This window comes from Doryrhamphus excisus, chromosome 6, assembly GCF_030265055.1.
Source record: "Doryrhamphus excisus isolate RoL2022-K1 chromosome 6, RoL_Dexc_1.0, whole genome shotgun sequence".
In the NCBI taxonomy this organism is placed as follows: Eukaryota; Metazoa; Chordata; class Actinopteri; order Syngnathiformes; family Syngnathidae; genus Doryrhamphus; species Doryrhamphus excisus.
This window is the reverse complement of record NC_080471.1, coordinates 6401664-6425317: the sequence shown is the minus strand read 5'-3', so window position 1 is coordinate 6425317 and position 23654 is coordinate 6401664. Positions and strand designations below refer to the sequence as shown.

At 44.0% G+C, this 23654-nt stretch overlaps 1 protein-coding gene across 2 annotated transcripts in view; it reads left to right on the top strand.

Moving 5' to 3' along the window:
• nell2a (neural EGFL like 2a) overlaps positions 1 to 23654 on the top strand; it is a 112551-nt gene that overhangs the window by 61255 nt on the left and 27642 nt on the right. For both annotated transcript variants that reach the window (XM_058074908.1, XM_058074907.1), the window contains exons 13-14: positions 7773 to 7898; positions 22066 to 22188. In XM_058074908.1, the coding sequence (XP_057930891.1) occupies positions 7773 to 7898; positions 22066 to 22188 (249 nt within the window). The remainder of the gene's footprint in view (positions 1 to 7772; positions 7899 to 22065; positions 22189 to 23654) is intronic.

Below are 23654 nucleotides of genomic sequence, written 5' to 3'. Positions count from 1 at the left end.
GATGATGCACGTGCACAATAGAAGAGACCATGTTTGGTGCAGTTTTAAGCCATGAAAACAGCTACAATCTGTCCCATTGCGCTCCGCAGCAACCAGGAAGTGAAAAAGCACGGAACCGTGTAGCTCGCAAGAGGTTCCGCAGTCAAGTCAAGTTTATTGACATAGCCCATAATCACAAAAGAGCCTCAAAGGGCTTTGCTAGCTGGCAACAATCAGGCATCCCCTGATCTGTGTTCTTTATGTTGTGGCCTATTTGTTTTGATATTTTGGCTAAAAATTCATTCATTCATTTCTTTGCTATCGCTTATCCTCACAAGGCTCACAGGGGGTGCTGGAGCCTATCCCAGCTGTCTTCGGGCGAGAGGCGGGGTACACCCTGGACTGGTGGCCAGCCAATCACAGGGCACATATAGACAAACAACCATTCACACTCACATTCATACCTATGGACAATTTGGAGTGGCCAATTAACCTAGCATGTTTTTGGAATGTGGGAGGAAACCGGAGTACCCGGAGAAAACCCACGCATGCACGGGGAGAACATGCAAACTCCACACAGAGATGGCTGAGGGTGGGATTGAACTTGGGTCTCCTAGCTGTGAGGTCTGCGTGCTAACCACTCGACTGCAGTGCAGCCTTGGCAAAATATATGTGGTGGAAGTTATGCCTGAAATGTATCTTTTCACAAAAAGCTGTTTTTCTCCCTTTTTTGTTGATATTTTCCTGAAACGTACCTGTATGTACTACCACTGATTATTGTACCTACTGTATGTACTACCACTGATTACCATACCTACTGTATGTACTATGTCTGATTACTAAAGAACGGCAAAAGGTAGAAAGCAACTTTTGTTTTCTGACAATGATAAGATGACAATCTTAATGCTAATCTTGCTTTTGTTATGTTTAGTATTGGTGGGCGTGTCTTTGTTCTTTCACACTGAGCTTTTTGCTATTTTCACTTCCGTGGTGATGGCTTTCCTTTTCTTTGGCGCACTGCCACTTGGGGTACATTATGAAGTGGAAAAAGTTATGTTATTCAAGGCAGTGGCTACATTATTGTGCAGCATCTCTATTCTTCCCGCATGTGCTGTAATGTGTGTAATGTCCAAATGGAGGTTTTTCATTCCTGTCCGGGATTTCATGGAAACATATGAAAACGAGACAATTGTTCCCATAGGAAATCATGTGAATCCAATGACTCTGTTCTAGACACACAAAGGAATTTAAAAAAAAAACACATTTTGTAGAGATGAGTTGTTGTTTTACGTGCATAATATAAAATATGATTTGATGAATTGATGGAACGGTGCCAGCAACATTTTAGCATAACAAAAAAAACGAATCATATGAAAACTTGGGAGTAGGAATGTCTAAAGAATTCATTCAACTTTAAAAAAGAAGGTAACCACAGTAAAACAAGTGTCATAAGAGCCAAAGAAAAATCAAAACCATATACATGTTGCCTTTTGTCCTGAAAACGTTGGTGAAATTGCAGCTCTCCGGACGACAGGTTTTTACGTCCACAGCCGAAGTATTGCAGTCAGCGATCTTCTTTTGGTTGTTTTTGGCAGACCCGGTCCTTTGGCCATTCATTGAAAAGCCGTCTGTTTGAGGGTGTAGCTAGCTGAGGAAATATGGAGCGCGAGGCAGAGCACACATCATGGCGAGTCTTTGTGGGCTATCTAAAGGCAATGGTGGCGTTATCTGCCTCCTGCCAGACTGCCATGGAGTGCGGTATGAAGCACAGATAGGGAGGGCGCTGTGAAGGCGGATAAAGCTGCCATTCCGCATGTCCATCCGTGGTGGGTTCATGAGCCTGAGAGGGAAAAGTGAAAATGTCAGAACAATTCTAATGGTGTAAGATTATGCATTGGTAGTACAAGTACACAAGTACACAAGCTATGAGTGTACGCTTGGCATCATCATTTAGTTTGTCCTACACAGGAGACAGCGTGTTTGTTGTATGGCAAATTGAGCAGGTTGAAACTAAAATACATTTCCACTTTTCTGACCTATAAATGTAGTTAGAATGTTGTATTCTGGTGTTAAACAATGGCAAAGTTTCAGATAATGAGGTTTGCGCTTTTGGAAGTGAGCCCTGAAAGAAGTTTGGAATGGCTCAAAACGCCGGGTTTCAAAAGGCGTGGTAAAAACTGCCCCTTTGTGATGTCACAGAGGGGCTGACTTCCTTATGCGTTTCATAGTTAGGAAGCACTTTGGGTGTGTGACCAATCACAGCGTCGGACGGACACATGGACAGTACCACTTACTTCACTTTGTTGTGCTCTGAACAACCATCATTTTTCAACACTATGAAATGAAATAAGGTTTTATAGGCAAAAAAGGTCAGTGTTACCAGATCTGACCTGCATGCTAATCATTTGGGCCACCACTAGATGAGATCTGCTCTATAGACCAAAGCAATCTGTGATGAACAAATTATGAGTTATTTGTCTGTAATTCACCATAAATATGACTGATGTCATTCCAAATAAATAAATAAAGCCCAAAAGCTTAGAAAATGTAATTACTGTTGAACCAAAATGGCCACGGTTCTTCATTAAGCGGAGTGCCTTGATGGTTCTGAGAGCGCAGCCACCAAAGGTTCCAACATCTGAAGGTATAACTGATTGCTTTCACATTCAACTGAAACGCCAGCTGATCCAGAGCCATCCATCGCGTCCTGGCAGCAGATTGACCCTGATCTCCAACCAGCGCTAAAAGCCGCCTGTTGACTCCCGGCCAACCGTCTCTGGCGTCCACGTGACCAGCCAATCAAGGAAATGGAGTGGCTTAATGGAGGGGGGTGGGGGGGGGTGTACTCATCATCTCTCCTCCTAATATATTGTTTTAGTAACCTGGGCCACCACGGGCAAGATGGATGGCGGCTTACGGTTAATAGGCTCTAAATCGAAACCAGCAAAATGTTGCGGCCAGTCAGAAGCAGGAGGAAGCTGTCACCTCCACACCTTAGCTGAAGGTTACCGTCACAGTTGAGGACAGCGAAAATGTTCATTTCTGAGACACGCTTCTCAGTCTGGGCCCCTAAAGCATCTAAAGCCTCAACTTCCTTTAAGACTAGCGACAAGTTTCCAAATTCGTACGTCTATTCCTCACATTCCCAGCTTTACCATTTTCTGGAGAACAATGAAGCTCTCGTCTTTGTCGCTGTTTTTCCCCACTGGTTGCTTAACGTATCGCTCACCAACTTCCTTAGCTTCAACTCGTAACTCGTCCCTTTGCTCCTTCCTTGTGACCCCCCAACATACTCTCTAAACCACATGGCCCAGTGGCCCAATCAGGCCCGTGTTATTGAACTGGTTTCCATTGATGTTCAATGTCTCACCCTAGTGGGGGGTAATGTCTAGTTCGGCCCACAACCTCAAGTAGGTTTGGGTTTTGGCCCCCCGTGTGATTGAGTTTGACACCCCTGCTCTAAACTTTTCTGAAGGCCAGTTTGATCCTCAGGGCTCGACAATAACGATGTACCGATGGCCCGGGGCAAGTCAAAACAAAATTCGGGCAAGTAAATCCAATCATTAATATTCCCGTGGGGCAAGTGCACTTTAGCATGCCGTACTGCCAAGAGTTTTTTTTTAAAGCGGTTCTTGTTGGGTGTTGGTAAAACACGGACTGCGTAATTCCGATGGTAATTTGCAAACCAATCCTTGCAAATCTTGAAATGGACCAATCAGAATCGTTTATTTAGACCGCGGTCCGTAATCCACAATCCGCGTTTTACCCACACCCGTTCTTGTTCGCGATCAACCAATCAGCAATCGTTTTACTAGGAAAACATTTATCATGGCGTCCCCTGCCAACATGGTCTAATTCTTCAACAACTTGTGAAGGAAAACACCAAAAAGTGATGAACCAGTGCCTCCTAAACAAGTATTTTATTAGCGGCAGCAAATCAAATGATGGCACAGGTGAGTGAATCACATTGCTGTGACAATTTGAAGTGGTCACAATGAAACACCACCCATTAGATCCAATACCAAGTGATGATTTTGCACAAGCTGCAAAATCTAGCGGTTCCATTTCTGTGTATTTTTCTCACCTTTGCTTCACAAATTATTGTTTGACCATTGAGCATTTTTTTCTGGATTAAAAACACTTTACTAGTACACAAATGTGTCTATTCAATAATGTTTCATTGTGGTGCACAACTTATAAACATCACTGCTTACTACGACTATGATGTGTAAGGTAGCATGTTCGGGCAAGTAGTTCTCACCTTAAGGATTCCCCATGGGCAAGTCATTTTTGTTTTTAACGTAGAGCCCTGATCCCTTTTTTCTATTCTTCACTTGTCCTGTTTTATGAACTTCTTTAACTTCCTCTTCCACAACTGGTCTTGGAATTTTGCCCTTTCCTGCCCCCCCCATCAAACTAAAAACCCTTCCTCAAGGCCAAGACAAGGCTGATTTAGTGAGTTGTTTGTTTTCTTTTTATTGTTAAATCCATAGCTTTGGCCCCCTTTTTTTTGGGGGGGGGGGGTCTCTTTTGTTCTACTTAATCTCTCACATGAGAGAAACATGACTCTTTGTTCTTGCACTTTTGTCCTTCCTTTTAGTTTCTCCACTCAACAAATTCTCTAACTCCAACTTTCCTCAGGGCCAGTTTGGAATTGGACGTTAGATTTCGTACATTGCCAGCTTTGCCCTTTTCTTTAGGACAATGTGTTTTATGTGTTATACCCCCCCCCCCCCCCCCCCCTCTCCCCGCCTTCAACTTGTCTCCCTCGTCTTTTGGTTTTGCCTTTTCCACAACTCCCGTTTGTGCCACAAACGCTCAGCTTTCCTCACGGCCAACATCCGAGTTAACTTTGTGGTCATTCATCGAGCGAAAGACACGTGGCATTCGTATGCCCTGGTCCTTTGTCTGCAGGCAGCATTCATTGCCGAGGCCTTTCAGCAGCGGCGGGCTGCTTGTGTTGATGGAACCGTGAAACGAGGGAATGTGAATGGCAGTTGTAGGTAGGTGATGAGATTTTAGGTGCAAGGACGGGCGAGCTGAGAGGATGCCGGTGCCAATCTATTGAAATTCAATTGAAGTGCTTGTTGGCAAACGTATCTGACATGGAACGTATTCAAGGGTGAATGTCTTTGTGCACCGAAGCAGGAATTCAGGACTGAATAATAAATTGGTAATGATGAGTAACAAGCAAAGGAGTGAGTGGAGATGGCGTCTCACAAGCCTTCCCCACTATTGACCTGCGTCAGCAACATGGACGGGTCCCCGGGGCATGACACCCCACCATGTTTGTTTGTTTGATCCTTATTTGCATGTCATTGCTCTGAGTTGCATCATACTGTTGCTATTAATTGATATAGCCAAACACGTCTGTGGCTCTTCCGTCAGAGGTTAAGGCATGCAGTTTTAAAGCTTAGGAATAAGGGTTGCCGTAGCAACAGCTATCATAGATCCAAAAATGGATTCATGAGCGTGAGAAGTAGGAAGCAATAAATAATACGCTTAAAGAACATCAACGTTGTATGTTATGAAAAGCAGTTAATCCCATCTTACTTTGAATAGATGGAAAATGGAGCGGTTCACCATCTCACCTCCAATGAGATCTCTGCATTCCAGGATTTGGCTCACATTGATAAGGACAAGGCATTTGGGGCCTTAACTTCCGCACGGAGTCCGAAAAAGTGTAGAAAGTAGAAACCACAATTAAGTCAGCTGACATCCCCATCAGCAGTATAGTGTAGTGTTGTGACTGGGAATGTTACTGGGAAAGTGGTGAAGATGGCTTCAGCAAGGGCATCCACTGTCTGGGACTGAGATCCATTTTTGTAAACTTCCCCTGCCATCCAACCGCAAATATTCAATATTCAAATATCGATTTCGATTAGAGGAACACACAGCATGGTCCAATAGAGTGAGTTTATACCTATGGAAGAAGTTCTTTGTCAGACGGGCATTGTGAAGTGCAGCATCCTGATGGAAAAGCCAGACGTTCCCACACAGACGAGGGCCTTCAGTCATGAGGCAACATCTCCACACAGCCACACTGTGGACTTTAATGCTTGTTTGCAATGAATGCCTTACTCACTATTATTTGCTCTCACTCCCATTTCTGTATTGTGCATTTTAAAGACTTGACAGCCATCATACAGTATAATATTATGTTGTAGCGCTTTCATTGATAATATGACATTTTTCATTTACAAGGTGCTAATAGGCGGCAACTGATTAGCTAGTTGCTCATTCTTATCTGGGGTGCTGGAACAGCGGAACTCTTCAAAACACGTTTTTTCCTCCATCTCGGGCGTGCAGGAACGTAATTGCCCTCGCTGAAGTGTGCACTACACACACAAAGCCGTTTCAGTCTTGCCACTTATGGAAAGAAGCCGATGTTGTCCAATAGCGATGGCCGTCACGGAGAAGCTGTGGAATATACAGTATATTCTTTGCACTTGGGGCATCAAGTTCAGTGGTGAACAGGAGGAAGAAAAGTAGTTGCCAAGGAAATGGACAAATATTGAAGAAATACTACACTTCATTAACATTGTTAGATTTGTCTAGACATGACATAACAACCCTATATCCAATTTTTGCTCTTGCTTTCTTCTTAAATAACCTTTGTAAATTTTCATCTTGTGATCATTTGACTTAATTCCCACAATATTATATGTTTATTTTATCACAAATTTATTTTGTTTGGTTTGTTTTTCATAATATGATTAAAATATATATTGTATAAATATATACTGTATGTATTATGTTTTTCTTCTTTGCTAATTCAACTCTATGCCCCTAATGGCATTATTTTTCCTTGTAATATTATATAATATTAATATAATCATATAATATTAATTAAATAATATTAATAAAGTTAAGTTATAAATTTATTCTTGGAAAATGGAGAGTTTTTTTTCTTCTTCTTAATATTCTGACTATTATTGTACCAATGCATCTGTTTTTCTATTTTTTTTGTTCTTTTTATTTTTTTCTTCCCATAACATTTTGACATAACCTTTTCACAGCCTATTTTTCCCAAAATGACAACTTTATATGTTGTTTTGTTTGTTTTTCATAATATTATGACTTCAAAAAATAACCTCTTTCATTCATATTTCAACTTTATACTACTAAAATTAGGTCATTTCCCCTCTTATTGTAAATGATGTTATTTTGGTAAAATTACAACTTTTTCCTCATTTTTCTTTTACTATTTTGACTTTGTTCTTGTAAAATTATTGCAGATTTCTCTATTTTACTGTTTTTTTTTTTGTTTTGTTTTAGTGCTAAATTATATTTTTAGAATTAAATAATGGTCCCTGGGCTGCACTATATCTTTAAATTGTCGTCTGGGCTGAGTGTTCTTATTGTTTAGTGTCCCAGGTCCCCAGATAGGTATGTTGGGAATCATAATAAAGTATAATATTGTGTTATAGTGCATAGCATGTACTTTTCCACATTTCCAATGTTAGCAGCACCATCAGCGGCTCGTGTTTTGTGACTAGTTGAAGTAGAAATGAAATCAATCACCGGCCTTGAACTTTATGCACCAGTCATACCAAATATTGATCAGAATTAAGAGGGGATGTGACCTGGAAATAGGAGCAAGGATGCAATCTGTCACTCAATATTTGGATGAATTTTGCCGTCAAAGTCAGTTGACAGTGATATGATTAGATCTGTATTGACTGTAAAAGCCAGCAAAACAAAATACAGGTACGTTTTCTGTCTGGACGTTGCTGCAGGATCCATGTTTAACCAAGTGTTTATCGTCTTCTCTCTCTCTCCTCGCTCTTCAGATATCGACGAGTGTGCTGAAGGGAAGCACTACTGCAGGGAGAACACCATGTGTGTTAACACCCCCGGATCCTTCATGTGCATCTGCCACACAGGCTACATCCGGATCGATGACTATTCCTGCACAGGTGAGTTGCTTCGAGGCAACGCTGGAATGTAATTACATCGCCTCAGTGACATTTTGCTGCAGTGAAGAATTGGATCAGTTAAAGAAGGGATGGGAACCTTTTTGCCCAAGAGAGCCATGAAAGCACAATTTTGTCAAATGTATTGCCGTGAGCGCCATATCATATTTTAAACACTAACGTGTGCATTCTCAGGAGTCTCTGCTTTTATTATTTTTTATGATTATACTGAATCAATAATTAAAATCAATAATTGTTAGAGCATAGAACCCCTCTTTACCACCTTCTAAATACACATTAGTAGAGCCCTCTAGACATGAAATAACACCCCTATAGTCACCTTTACACTCACATTGCCCAATATAGGAAACATAATAAGAGATAATAAGACATACTGTACTGTAATTGAGACATAATATATGTGACATAAAACATGTTACCATTCTGAGAGTTCCTTGTTGTTCATAGCGTAGCATGAGGGATCGGTGTTTACAATAGTGATTTAGCAATATTTAGCGAGCAATCAGACCCCTCTAGATTCTGGTTTTCTCGAAAGTGTGCTACTGCCTACTTGTGGAGTTGCTAAAAAAAAAACACATCAGTAGGTTGAGTGGTTGTTGACATGTTGCATTACTGCGGCATTCCACTTATTCTTCAGGGTCACGTGGCATTGTGACATGGCGGTAGATTGGTCCTTAACCTGGTCCTTAACCTGGTCCTTAACCTGGTCCTTAACCTGGTCCTTAACCTGGTGTTTGCTGGTTCCATCATCTGTCCTTGTTCAAAGTATTTTATAGGGTAAAACCCCCCCGAATTCTGTGAAATGCTGTGCAATGAGGCTCGGAGTCTCAAAGACTACAATTGAATTGAAACAAGAGCAGATTGCAATGCTAGCTCGGGACTGCTAACAAATATTTAAAGAAGTCCAATTGATCTTCGAAGAGAAACGCTATTCCGCTAGACAGCAGAATTCATGGTTCCATTTATCACAGCATGTCTTCCAGGTCCTGAAGCAGCAAAACAGCCCCAGACCATCACACTACCACCACCGTATTTTATTTTAATGTTATTTCCTCTTTGACATTTTGCTAATTGAAAATGAATGGAGGATTTGATTGTCATCCACTATTGGTGGGAATTCATGTAACATTTCACATAACATGTAATATTGTGCTTCCTATGTGCCCGGTGGCATGGCTCAGGTCGTGGAGTGGTTGCTAGTTCCATCCTAGTCGGTGCATAGATTTCAACACGTCTGTTCTACATTCCAGCTTCAGCCTTCACAGACAATTTCTGCTGAAGATGAGGAGGGATGTTCAATGGTGGATTTCCGGTAACGCCTCATGTCGTCATAAACCTTAACGTTTGCGTCCAATTTATTAAGAGTCGTCTTACAGCAATGTAAATCTATTCACCCTTCAGATGCGGCAAATGCTAGCCATTAAAGGCTACTTGCTACTTGCCTGTTCAAGGAAACAAACAGTCACCTCGTTGCCTCTAAAAAATGAAAGTGCAGGGTCGCGTGTGCAGATAAACGAAACGTGGAGGAAAAGAGATGACTTCAGTTTTTGGAGTGTGTGTACACTCTTCATCTGGTGTGTGAAAATACACTGAAGTGTTTGAGTGTGTGCGTGTGTGACGAGAGGAGAGAAATTGAGTGAGAAGTTGTGATGGAGGCGTAAGGCCCATTTGTTCCTGATCAAAGTTGAAAGAAAAGTCCATTTTAATAAACTACAAGCCTCGTACATTACATGGATGATCTACAGTACATGCACAACCGATTTACCCCATGGCCATATTGAATCAATGGTATTGATCAGGGGTGGGCAAACTACGGCCCGGGGGCCACATCCGGCCCGCCAGGTGTTTGAATACGGCCCGCCTGTTCTTTCCAAAGTATTTCATTTAAACTCAACATACAACCTGGCATCACGGCTTGAGCCAACCTTTTGATGGTGGAAGTAGCTGTTTTATCAATTTTGTTATTTGATGTGGTCTGTCGTTTACAAAATTCATTCATTCATTCATTTTCTACCGCTTATCCTCACTGGGCTCCAAAATGATTGTTTGTCTATATGTGCCCTGTGATTGGCTAGCGACCAGTCCAGGGTGTACCCCGCCTCTCGCCCGAAGACAGCTGTTTACAAAATGCTTCTGAAAAAAGGGACACAAACACATAATAATAAAAATAATAATAATAAAATAATTCATTCATTCATTCATTAAAAATGGACTGTTACGTGTAAAATACTATAGAGTCTGCCCCCCCCCCCCCCCCCCCCTGTAAATTTTGTTAAATCAATGTGGCCCGCGAGTCAAAAAGTTTGCCCACCCCTGGTATTGATACATCCTGCCATTGGCTGGCAACCAGACCAGGATGTACCCCACCTTTCACCCAAATGATGAAAAACAGTAGCAAAAATGGATGAATGGATGCTATTGACATATCTAACTATGTGTGATATTTCATGTACGTAAATTATGTTCTACTCTATTTTTACACTGGCAACCTACTTTTTAGGATCAGGAAAAAATCGGATCAGATCGGAAGAGTAACCACCTGATTTATGGTGGTTACTTGGTTCCAGTCCTGAACTTGATAAGTGAATTCCCGTGATGTAAGATTCCTTAAATAAATGGAATATTTTCATAGTTAGAGCATCGAACAGGGGTTACCAACTCATTGATTACAAGCAACTGGTCGATCTTGATTGGGATAATATTAGAAAACAATGATTACATCAGTGGGTGGAGTTTCCATGATGGAGAGCAGTTTGTCCACTGACCTCCTTTATCTCGCTGTTCCAAACGCCTCCAACTAAGCGACGATGACTTGGTCAGGTTGTTCAACCGATTCATGTCCTTGTTGCTGGTGCTACCCCCCCCCAACAAACCACAGAAAGGTACAAGGCTCTGGCAACCGCACAGTGGTTGAAGATCTCCAGCAGCTTGTAGCACAAAATGAAGTGAGTTATTTTTTTGTATGTCTAATAATGGGGTCTAATAATGTTAAAAAAACATATTTAGAAGACAGTAAACAAGTTTTGTATGCCACAACTGTAAACTATTGTATTTATTGATGTATTATGTCTACTGTATTAGGTAATACCAATGTATTGGTGACTATAGGGGTGTTTTTTCATGTCTAGAGGGCTCTAATAATATAAAAATTGTATTTACAAGATTCTAAACAGGTTTTCTATGCCATAACTACAAAAACATTTAATTTATTGATTTAATATGTCAACTATATTAGGTGATACGAATATAAAGGTGGCTATGGGGAAGTTATTGTATATCTAGAGGGCTCTAATAATGTTAATAACCATATTTACAAAATGAGAAACAGGTTTTCTATGCCAAAACTATGAAAACGTTGCATTTATTAACGTATTATGTTTGCTGTATTGGTTATTACCAATGTAGAGGTGATTATAGGGGTGTTATTTTATTTACTTTATTTTATTTCCATTTATTAAAGGGATAGTTTGGATTTTTCGACATTGTATGGCACCCCCGTAAGCAGTGAAGTCTGTCAACAGCGACTCACTCCACACTTCGTGTCCTGAGCCGAGTTCTGGTTGGATTTCGGTGCTGAGGAAAGTAGTAGGAAAGTAGTATACATACATTTGCATCGCAAAAATGCCTACTATGAAAAAAATCTCACAAATCACTCGGCATTATTTTCACTTTGTGGAAATTCACTCATCACTGTCAAGTCTGGAAGCAGTTAACCACGATAAACGAGGGACAACTGTACTTGTATGCGTCCATGTATGCCTCTTCAGCTCATACAGTACTCAATCTACTCAATTAGTTTTTTGTATCAAAGCAGCTCACTTTGAAGCATGAACCCATGCAAAGACAAAGTACTTTCAAAGTCACCCTGTGGTTTGTCGTTTGTTGGCAAGCTGGGCACAGTCATGTGACCTAAGAGTGCATGGGGACAAGCCATACATGTCCTATGATTGGAAATATAAATGTATTCTTCCAAAATAGACTGTCCAAGACTGGCCAAGTCTTCGTGCTGCATTCAGGCAAACATGAACATGTGGGCACGCCATTCATCAAAGACTATAATGTGTCCTTGTGAGGATTTAGCAGGGAAGTGTCGCTTGCTGGACTGTTTCCCTGCAAACTTGAAGCAAAGTTGTCTGCAAAAAATGTTGAATAATGCTGCAAAGTTCCGCTCAAAACAAAAGCTGAGAATTCTTTCAAAAAATTAGCATCAATTAGCATCAATGCAAAGGAACTAAGCGGAGAGGCTGGAGATGATGGCCGCACAGTTCCTGTAGCGTCGCTGTGTTTGACTTCAGAAGACTCCCATTTTCCACTCCATCTGGGGCGCCCCCTGCTGAGTTTTTCTAGCAGACGTCAATGATAATAACGGGGCACAAGTCAAGGGCTTACAAAAAAGGGACACAGAAAGACATTGCAAGAAATCAGAGTGAACAATTTGAGGTATTTTGCTTCTTCTGAGTCACTGAACCTGCGACTGCACTCATTTCCCACATTCTTCGGAGAGATTTTTAGGCCTTTTAACCATAATAGACTTATTATGATTAAACACAGTTTGTTCTGGCCTTCCGTCCACATGCAAAAATATCTTTTTATCCTTAAAAACTGAGCCAGGGTGAATATTATCCAAAACTGGCTTAAAACTGAGCTTTTTGGTTTGTGTCATAAGAAATGGGCTGGTTTGTTTCATTTATTTCCCAACCTTATTGTTAAATAATCCTTTTTTTTGATAACTTCATATTTGCACTTTATTCCCATAATATTAAAACTCCTCCCCCAACCTATTTTCTTAGAAATTACGACTTTTTTTGGTTTTGTTCATTTCTCATAATATTATTATTTTTTTATATTTTATACTGCTATGATGACTTGATGAGTGAGTTTGTTTTTGTAAAATTGAGGATTTTTTTTCTCTTAATATTGGGACTTTACTCTCGTACAATTACAGCTGTTTTTCAAACATGGTATTCTATTGAGCGAAATAATTAGCCTCCAATTTATTCATTCAAAACTTATGAAAGGGTTTCAAACCGAGTGGGGGAGAAAGACATAGTTACACTTCCACAGAGAATAGGAGGATAACGTCTTTTCACTCCAACATGTCGGACATGCCTTGGCTGACTACATGCAGTAATGTTATGAAATGTTATTTCTCATCAATGAAACAGAAACATATTTGACTTATGTTAAATGAAAGCTTTTTAACGAGATAGTATTTGTGGCCTGTGTTGGTGGAAATCGGCCGATCTTTAAAATAAAGTCTTAATTACAAAAAATGCAAAAAAAAAAAAAAATCATAGTTTATAAATAAAAAAGAACAGCTGTAATTTTACAAGAATAAAGTCAACATACATTAATTTTTTGAATTTTCCAGAAATAAAGTCATAATATAATGAAAGTAATAATGTAATTTTAGAAGCATGGACACTTTTTTACCTACTGTATGTAGTAATGACAAAGCTGAGATGCAGTTTAAGTATATATCATTTCTTCTTTTCAGTATGCTGCCCTCGGTGGAAAAACTTCCATATTTGTCATTTAAGCAGGATTGTTGCTGTCATTTTAACTCGGAGGGAACCAAACTGAGCCCCGTTTCTGTACTCGCATAGCAAATGTGCCAGAGTTTGTTTGATTGGAGACAACGGACACTTCCATGCATCACCAAGACTGACAGTGAAGGCATCTTTGAACAGCCTCCAATTCATAATGGAGCACCACTGTATGCACGTTGATGCACGTTCTTTACCACCGGTGGCGGTAATTGACAATAAGCGCCGGATGATGTTAAGCTACGGGCAGCGTGGCTTATTCAAAGCCATGGAACATCTGCTTGTGGCGTGAGAAGACCCCACAGGGAGCACTGATGGCTTCAAATTGAGCACAGAAGAAATATTACAGCTGCGGGAAGAGAAACATTAAGCCAGCCCCCGTGGTCGCTATTGACGTTGTGCACGGGCGTGATGTACGAGCATTTTTATAGACCTCGGTACAGCTTTGGCCAATTACACAATTGCAAAGTCAGCTGAAACAACGTCCCCCGTATTGATGGCCACATTTCCACCGGCCCGCCTCACAAAGAGGATTAAGTTGATGGTCGTTCATTTGGTGGCTCAGTGTTTATGTGCGGAGTGCTGGATTAAAGGGCTGATTCGCATCCCATAATCCCAGCCGAAACAGCACAGAGCCCTGATCTATCGGGTCTGGGCTTGTCAGGCAGAGCCGTACTTTTCCACCATGACCACCTGCATGTATGGAGGTCACAGGTTTGGATCCCAGCTGGTGGTAGACTGGAACACATTTCCTCAGACGCAGTGGTCAGCCTTTAGCGGGAAGAACAGCCATTATGCTTTCATGCCCTTGATATTGAAGGTCAAGATTCCTGGTCTTCATCTTTTCCCCAAAGTGCCCCGGGTGCTCCTTGCTTGCTGAGATTAGTTAAACCATGAAAAGTCGCGGCTTGCTTGGGCGTCTTTGAATTAAAGGGAAGCTGCAGCAAGATTGTGTGCGTGTCCTTGTTTAATCCCGGGCATCCATACCCTGGGGAAAAGACACTGAAGGAGGGATGGGTGGGTCACGGATGCTGACCACCACGGGTGTAGACTTTTTGCGCTGAAGGTTGGATATGTGGAGTTTGTGGAAAACTGGGAAATGAGGAAGTTACTACGTATATTGCATGATTTTTCTTTCACTGAATGAAATGTGGGCTGCGGTGTCACGCCCTGTGTGGGTTCGTGCGTGACAGTTTGTTTATGTTCCCTGTCTGGGCTTTGGTTTCCCCTTTTGAACACTCTGGTTTTGTATTGGACTTCCTCTTTTGCCCCGTTTGCCTTAGTTGCCATGGTTACCCACACCTGTCCCTAATTTGTCCTCCTATTTAGTTCAGGTGTGTGCATCTCCCCTTTGTTGGATCATTATCAGTTGTCCGTCAGCTACCTGAGTTGCTTTTCCTGCTGCTGCAATTATTGCACGCAATAAATATTATTTACCTGCTATTGGTCCTGCTCTCTGCATCCTGGGGTCGAACTTTAAAGCGATGAAGCCGAACCGTGACAGAATGATCCAACCATGTGACGACGACCTCGCGGAGAATGATTTTCGGACCTGGCAGCATTTCAATGCCTTGGAAGAGGAGGAGATGGCGAGACCGCCATGGGAACTGGAGGAGATGGCGTGGTTTTATCCCGGACACACCGACGACACTCCAGACCGGCCGCGACGCCGACGCAAGCCGCGGCTCCGGAAGGCGAAGCCACGCTCGTTCTCCCCTCCATGCAAAGCCAAGGTGCACCCGCCCTCCTGCCCTGCCGGTCTCGACGAGCCCGACGGAGATCTCGAGTTCGACAAGTGGACCCGGCAGTTTTTCAAGGCGTTGGAGCGGGCGTGTGCGATGTACACGCCGGAGGAGCTGGAGACTATGGTATGGGGGCCGGACTACACGCTAGTGCCGAGGGCTTCACGCGCTGCACACCCTCCGACGCGGCGGCGTCGCCAGCGCACGGCACGTCGCCAGGAGGTGTGGCCGCCCTCTTCCACCACGCCATGTCACGCCACTGCACAGCACTACCCTCTCGCTGTTGCCGAGTCGCAGCCCGTCGTGCGTTCCCCGACGGCTCCCGTGGCAAGTGGCGAGGCTCCCCGGATTCCTCCAGTCCCCAAGCCACGCAGCCCCAGGGGTTTCCAAGACCCGGCTCCCGTGCCAAGCTGCGCGGCCTCACAGATTCCTCCAGTTCCCAAGCCACGCAGCTCCAGGGGTTTCCAAGACCCGGCTCCCGTGCCAAGCTGCGTGGCCTCACAGATTCCTCCAGTTCCCAAGCCGCGCAGCCCCTGGGGTTCCCAAGACCCGGCTCCCGTGCCAAGCTGCGTGGCCTCACAGATTCCTCCAGTTCCCAAGCCACGCAGCCCCTGGGGTTCCCAAGACCCGGCTCCCGTGCCAAGCTGCGTGGCCTCACAGATTCCTCCAGTTCCCAAGCCACGCAGCCCCAGGTGTTCCCAAGACCCGGCTCCCGTGCCAAGCTGCGTGGCCTCACAGATTCCTCCAGTTCCCAAGCCACGCAGCCCCAGGTGTTCCCAAGACCCGGCTCCCGTGCCAAGCTGCGTGGCCTCACAGATTCCTCCAGTTCCCAAGCCACGCAGCCCCTGGGGTTCCCAAGACCCGGCTCCCGTGCCAAGCTGCGTGGCCTCACAGATTCCTCCAGTTCCCAAGCCACGCAGCCCCAGGTGTTCCCAAGACCCGGCTCCCGTGCCAAGCTGCGTGGCCTCACAGATTCCTCCAGTGCCCAAGCCGCGCAGCCCCTGGGGTTCCCAAGACCCGGCTCCCGTGCCAAGCTGCGTGGTGTCCCGGATGCCGCCTGTGCCCAAGCCGCGCAGCCCGAGGGGTTCTCAAGACCCGGCTCCCATGCCAAGCTGCGCGGCGTCCCTGATCCCGCCCGTGCCCAAGCCGCGCAGCTTCAAGCCCAAACAAGTGGCTGTGGCCGGGACTGCTGACCTGGAGGAGCCAGTGACCCTCCTCCAAGCCTCCCTCCTCCCTACCCTGGTTTCGGCTCCCTCGGATGACGACGTCTGGGAGCCGCCTTCGAGAGGGGGGGCTAGTACCACCTGCTGGGCTATGCTGGAAGCACAGCCCAGCCCGCCTATGGAGAGGGGGGATGGCGCCACCTGCAGGGGGAGTGAGGAGGCACAGCCCACTCCACCTGCAAGACGAGGAGCAGGGCTTGCTGGAGCAGATGAAGAGGCTCTGGCTTGGACGCCTGCATCTTCGCCGTCGCCGCGTCAGGGCCGGACGCCTGCATCTTCGCCGTCGCCGCGTCAGGGCCGGACGCCTGCATCTTCGCCGTCGCCGCGTCAGGGCCGGACGCCTGCATCTTCGCCGTCGCCGCGTCAGGGCCGGACGCCTGCATCTTCGCCGTCGCCGCGTCAGGGCCGGACGCCTCCTGTTTTTACACTCCCTGCCCGAGCCCTGGTTCTGCACCCAGGGCGCCCTGCCGCCCCGGCCGGCCCCCAGAAGGGTCCCATCGGCGACCCACCTCCGGTCCCCCCACCACCCATCCCTCTTTGACTGCTAACTGTTTTGGACATCTAGGATCCGTCCTTGAGGGGGGTGTACTGTCACGCCCTGTGTGGGTTCGTGCGTGACAGTTTGTTTATGTTCCCTGTCTGGGCTTTGGTTTCCCCTTTTGAACACTCTGGTTTTGTATTGGACTTCCTCTTTTGCCCCGTTTGCCTTAGTTGCCATGGTTACCCACACCTGTCCCTAATTTGTCCTCCTATTTAGTTCAGGTGTGTGCATCTCCCCTTTGTTGGATCATTATCAGTTGTCCGTCAGCTACCTGAGTTGCTTTTCCTGCTGCTGCAATTATTGCACGCAATAAATATTATTTACCTGCTATTGGTCCTGCTCTCTGCATCCTGGGGTCGAACTTTAAAGCGATGAAGCCGAACCGTGACATGCGGTGCTACCGAGTGGTTAGCGCGCAGGCCACACAGCTAGAAGACCGGAGTTCAATTCCACCCTCGGCCATCTCTGTGTGGAGTTTGTACGTATGTTCTCCCTGTGCATGCGTGGGTTTTCTCCGGGTACTCCGGTTTCCTCCCACATTCCAGAAACCCGGTAGAAGATGAATGAGTGAATGAAGTGTGAAACTACTTGTTTTACTATTACTCGTACACAGCCCTGAAATAAAAGTATTAGCTTGCAAAGTGGAATTACTCAAAAAGTACTTCAACAAAACGTTGTGGAAGTATTAATAATGTTAAAAAGTGTACTGTATTTAGAAGGTAGCAAACCGATTTTCTATGCTATAACTATGAAAATGTGCCATTCATAATATACATAAATACAGTATATGTATGTATGTATAAAGCAGTGCCCGCATGTTTGTCACACTTAAATGTGTCAGATCATCAAACAGAGTAAAATATTTGTCGAGGACAACCGAACTGAACACAAAATGCAGCTTTTAAATTCATTCATTCATTTTCTACCGCTTTTTCCTCACAAGGGTCGCGGGGGATGCTGGAGCCTATCCCAGCTGTCTATGGGCAAGAGGCGGGGTACACCCTGGACTGGTCGCCAGCCAATCCCAGGGCACATATAGACAAACAACCATTCACACTCACATTCATACCTATGGACAATTTGGAGTGGCCAATTAACCTAGCATGTTTTTGGAATGTGGGAGGAAACCGGAGTACCCGGAGAAAACCCACGCATGCACGGGGAGAACATGCAAACTCCACACAGAGATGGCCGAGGGTGGAATTGAACCCTGGTCTCCTAGCTGTGAGGTCTGCGCACTAACCACCAGACCGCCGTGCCGCCCCAGCTTTTAAATGTAACATTTTAAATATTATTATGAGAGAAAAAAACACCAAACCAAAATGGCCTTAAATACCCCCCAGCTCCTTGTGAGGAGTTGGCCAGCCAAAAAAAATGACCCCAAGAGCGCAGTGACGACTCATGCAAAAGGTCCCAAAAGACCCCACAACAACATCCAAAGAACTGCAGGCCTCACTTGCTTCAGTTAAGGTCAGCCTTCATGATGCCACCGTAGTCAAGCAAAAACCTTCCCAGACAAAAAACACTACTGAACAAAAACAACAGAAAAGGGGACCTATTATGCTCATTTTTCGGCCATTTGTATTGAGTTGTGGACTTCTATAGAGCAGCTACACACAATAACCAGCACACAAAGCTTCATAGTTCTTCCAGAATCTGCACCTATTCAGCTGGATTTCTTTGGATTTTGTGGTTCCCGCGAAAAGGGTCTGTTTTAATGTATTCCACCCACGACTCGCCTGCAGGCACGCCCTCTCCCCTGTGATTGGTCACACTCGCCAGTGCATAAAAGGACTTCCAGTTTGTGCCACTAGCTACAAACGGTATAGGAGTAAGTCGTGAAGGGGCCGTGGTCACTCCATTTTTGGACACAAATTGCCAAGTGTGTCATTGATGTGCGTTAACAGTCTTCACAAGCTCGTCTTCACTTTGTCAGGCGTTTCATAAATAAATAAATGCCACGGCAAATTGTGTCCGTTTCCAAGGTTCCGCTGTATATGGTAGATGAAAACCAGTATTGAGCTTCTCCGGATTGAACCATATTTCTCCAACATCTGAGGTGTTTTCTTGGCTCCTTTTGTTTGCCGCACAGAAGTATAGCACGAGTTGTTCCTCCTGCTCGTGTCATAAGATGGCAATGATCCCAAAGGTGCCGCCATCATGGAGTTAAAGATAAGAAGTGATGTGTTTTCAGTCCAGCGGCCCAAGGTCGATGTTTTGTCGGAAGGATGGAGCGAGTGGAGCAGGAGAGGACACGTCCCCCGGTGACTGGCTGTACATAATTGATTGTTTGTCTGTCTAAGCCCTGAGCAGCAGCAGCAGCATCCAGGGAGCAATTACCTCTGGACTGGCCTGCAGTGCTGACAGTACAGACATGTGACGCCCCCAAATAGAAAAATCACTAAAAAGCATGGGCGCCAAACTCCTTTTCACTGGGGGCCACATCGCCTTGATGGTTAACCTCAACGGTATGAAGTACACATCTATTGTATCATTGGAATTACAATCATGAGTGGGAGCTCCTATGTGTATTTTTGTACTTGGTGACTCGTCTGGTTGTGAGTGCGGCTGCTTCTTCTGCTTCTTGCAAACTTCCTCTTGTTGTTCGCACCGTGATAAAAGATTCTTTTTTTACTGCGCCAACTTGTCCCTGAAGCCGAGCTTAGCACAACATGCTCATAGAACAAATCGTGACATGAATAGTTTTTGGAGATAAACGAATAATAATAACTAGGTCATTGATTCCACACCTGACTGTGATCAGTGAATTTCCACCAATTGCAATTCTTTACTGATACAGAGTGACCAGTGTAGGATACTACACGTCATCCATGAATGACCAACATTTTTATGGCTGAAAATGCTTCATTTCGGCGAGCAATTATGTACAGTTTGCTTTGAGGGGACTTATTGTGTTCATTTTCAGCCCTTGAGTTGAGTATTGAGTTGTGGACTCCTATAGAGCTGCTACACACAATAACCTGCACCGAAAGCTGTCTAGTTCTTCCAGAATGTACACCTATTTCAGCTGCATTTCCTTGAATTTCTAAAACGGTCTGTTTTAGGTCTGGCCCGCCTCCGGGCACGCCCACTCCATTTGCTTGGTAATACTCAGCTTGTGCAGCTCATAGCTTGTACTGTACACCCATGTAAGGCAGTCACTGGCTGCGTCGAGCCGGTGTTAGAAAAAACTCTCTGAAACGGAACGTTCAAGACCATCCCAAACTTCTTTCAGGGCTCACCGCCTAATGATCAAACCTAATGATCTGAAACTTTGGCATAGTTTAGCACAATAATACAACATTCTAGCTACATTTGTAGGTCAGAAAAGTGGGAAAAGCTGAAAAGGTCCCCTTTAAATAGTCAAACTTTTTTTTTTTTTTTTACTAATAATAGGCTGTATTCAACCATGAAACAATGATGATTTATTCATTAATATTTTTGAAAAACTATGACAGAGTGAAGCGTGAAGTGGCGAGGAGTAATGTATATTAATTAAACTGTATAACAAACATAGTATACTGTATGTAATATTCTATACTATACAAATATATGAAATCTTACACCTTCAATGTAGCTGTAGTAGCTTGAATACCTACTTGTTTCATTCGGATTTTAGCACTGAATTGTTGTGAAATAGGGGCGGCACAGCGGTCGAGTGGTTAGCGCGCAGACCCCACAGCGAGGAGACCAGGGTTCAATTCCACCCTTGGCCATCTCTGTGTGGAGTTTGCATGTTCTCCCCGTGCATGCGTGGGTTTTCTCCGGTTTCCTCCCACATTCCAAAAACATGCTAGGTTAATTGGCCACTCCAAATTGTCCATAGGTATGAATGTGAGTGTGAATGGTTGTTTGTCTATATGTACCCTGTGATTGGCTGGCCACCAGTCCAGGGTGTACCCCGCCTCTCGCCCAAAGACAGCTGGGATAGGCTCCAGCACCCCCGCGACCCTCGTGAGGATAAGCGGCAGAAAATGAATGAATGAATGAAAAGTACACAAGGGCTGATGCACCTTTCATGATTTGGCTCATGTCAAATTGACCACATGTCAGTCAAGTCCCAAAAGTTTCCTTCCCTTGAGTTGATATTGTGCTCACCAAGCAGCTACTTATCTCCGAAAGCAATACTTACGTGAATGTCAGAGGAAAGTGGTCTTTGTCCTTTGTGCATTCAGGGGCACATGAAGGCTATACATTCAAAGTGCTCTTTATCTCAGAAGAATGAACTTGAAACGCTTTCCAATGCTTTCATGCTAAGATGAGCTTCCCAGGTAAGATGACGCTGCAGCAGGGATTAGAAGGACAACAGAAACATATCACCTTGTAAGCAAACATGTGAGGAGAAGGCAGCCCTAAAAGTCTATTTAACAAGATAAGTACAACACCAAAAATGGAAACATCAGCAGTCATTTGACAAGAATAAAGTCAAAATATTCAGAAAAAAGTTGTAATCCAAAAAAAACCCCAAGTTTAGTAAAAGGCATTTTTTATATGATGAGAAACCAAAAGAATGAATTGAGTTGTCATTTTTGGAAAATTAGGTTGGGAAAAAGCTATCATTTTAGGAGAGGGAACAAAGTTAAACTGTGATGGGAAATAAGTCCTAATTACGGATGACGCACAAAGATGTACAAAGTGAGTATCTATGTTTGTTTGTTTGCAACCTGCAAAAAAAAACATAAGCATCCATAGAGTTAGAACTGGTCCACGTCTCTAAAATCAGCACATGCGCGGCCCGCTGTATGTTTCTTGCATTTTTCTCTGGAGGAGCTCGTACGACTTGGTTGTGACCGAGGATTAAGTGGTTGTGATTTCCTAGAAAACACTGGTTGACCGCATTTACTTTTCGATTTCATTTAGGAGATAAAAAGAAACAACACAAAAATCCATTTGCACACATTAAGGAGTTAATTTACATGTTCGAGACACCCAATTTATTCCTCTGTCAGGTCCAAATGACAACAACCAATTGAAGTACAACATCTGAAATAACTCATCCTCCAATCAGATATTTGTGACTAATTTCTTCTTACAACAAGACCAAATAAATATATTTGTCATGAGGAAACTAAACACGCCTTCTTGTGTGCTTCCCAGAGCACGACGAGTGCCTGAGCGGAGTCCACGACTGTGACGAGAACGCCTTGTGCTTCAACATGGTAGGAGGGCACAGCTGCTCCTGCAAGCCCGGCTACACTGGCAATGGAACCATCTGCAAAGGTACTACACACCCGACATCTTTTGAAGGCAATATGACCTTTTGACAGACTTTGTGTTGCTTGTATACACTTACTGTATTTGGGCCTCTGGAGTGACTGCCCAAGCACACAAACACCCACTGCCCAAACACAGGCCCCCCTAAGCAGGACTGTTTGGTCAAGATACACCTGAACTGCATGTGAAAAAAGAGCTATGGCTCTTTTGGTGACAAACATCTGGCATCTGACTTTTCAATTAGCCCGCTGCTGTGTTTAATGTGACTGTCAGGAACAGAGGTGGTCTACATGGTGACACGCATTGTGGCCTCTGATGCGCAGTCCAGTGGGCCCTGCACATTTAAAGGCAATGAGAAGCATTCATTTGATTGGTTAAGACTAAACCTGGTGAAAATAGAGCCCATAGAGTAAAACTACTGTGTAGGGTATATATTGTATGTTTAATGGGTCACAGACATGATTTTTTAACTTTGCTTGAGTATGTTTGATATTGTTTAAATTCGTAAATAATTCTACGTAGTGGCGGCCACGTTGGTCGGCATTCATCAGAAAATGCCCGTTTCCCAAGTCACGTTTGCAAGGGCGCGGAGTGAAGATGTTTGGGATGATGTTTACAGTGATTACAGCAAAGACTAAAGGTTGTTACATCAAATCTGGAAGTGAATTAAAGAACTAAGAATTAAGCCAATGAATAAACAGTATTTATCAATCCCACCCTCGGCCATCTCTGTGTGGAGTTTGCATGTTCTCCCCGTGCGTTGTGTTATGAAGATGCATAGAAATTATTTGTAGTTTGGTTAAAATTTTAAGACCATTTGGCTTTTATAGCCTGCATTTTTTTCAATTCGCCCAAAGTCCAGCGAACCACAGTTCCACTATTCCAGTTAAGGTCAACATTCTGGTTTCTGAAACATTCTGAATAACCCGTTTACATGCATGAGCAAACAGGGTTATTCCTGTATATATGGTCATTGTAACCAATCGGGATATCTCATTCAAAGACTCAATCAGCGACGCACGGACAACGTCAAATGACGCATTACGCATCATTTCCCCTTCTTCTTCCTGTATGCAAAAACAACACAACCAAGGCGGATAATTAACAGGGGCTTCATCTATAAAACGGTGTATGGAAAATCTGACTAAAAGTCACCAGAAAAAAAGAGAAAAAATTACCAGTAAAAAATAGATCTTACAGCCAGATTTTAACAACCAACTTTATATTACTTGTTAATTATTGGTTGTCTAATGGGTCACTTTCTCTGTTTCCACAAAGTCTGTGCTGCGTCTTGGCTAATTTGCATAACAAACCAGTGATTGGATGGTTGCCTGTGAGGTTTTGGTGACGTGTCTGACTGTGCGCCTGTCAGCCAATTTACCACTGCGCAGGGTGCGCCTCGCCTATGCCAAAAATAGACTAGGTCAGAGCTGGCGAACTTTCAGGGCACCTTTAGCGCACCCTTTGTCACA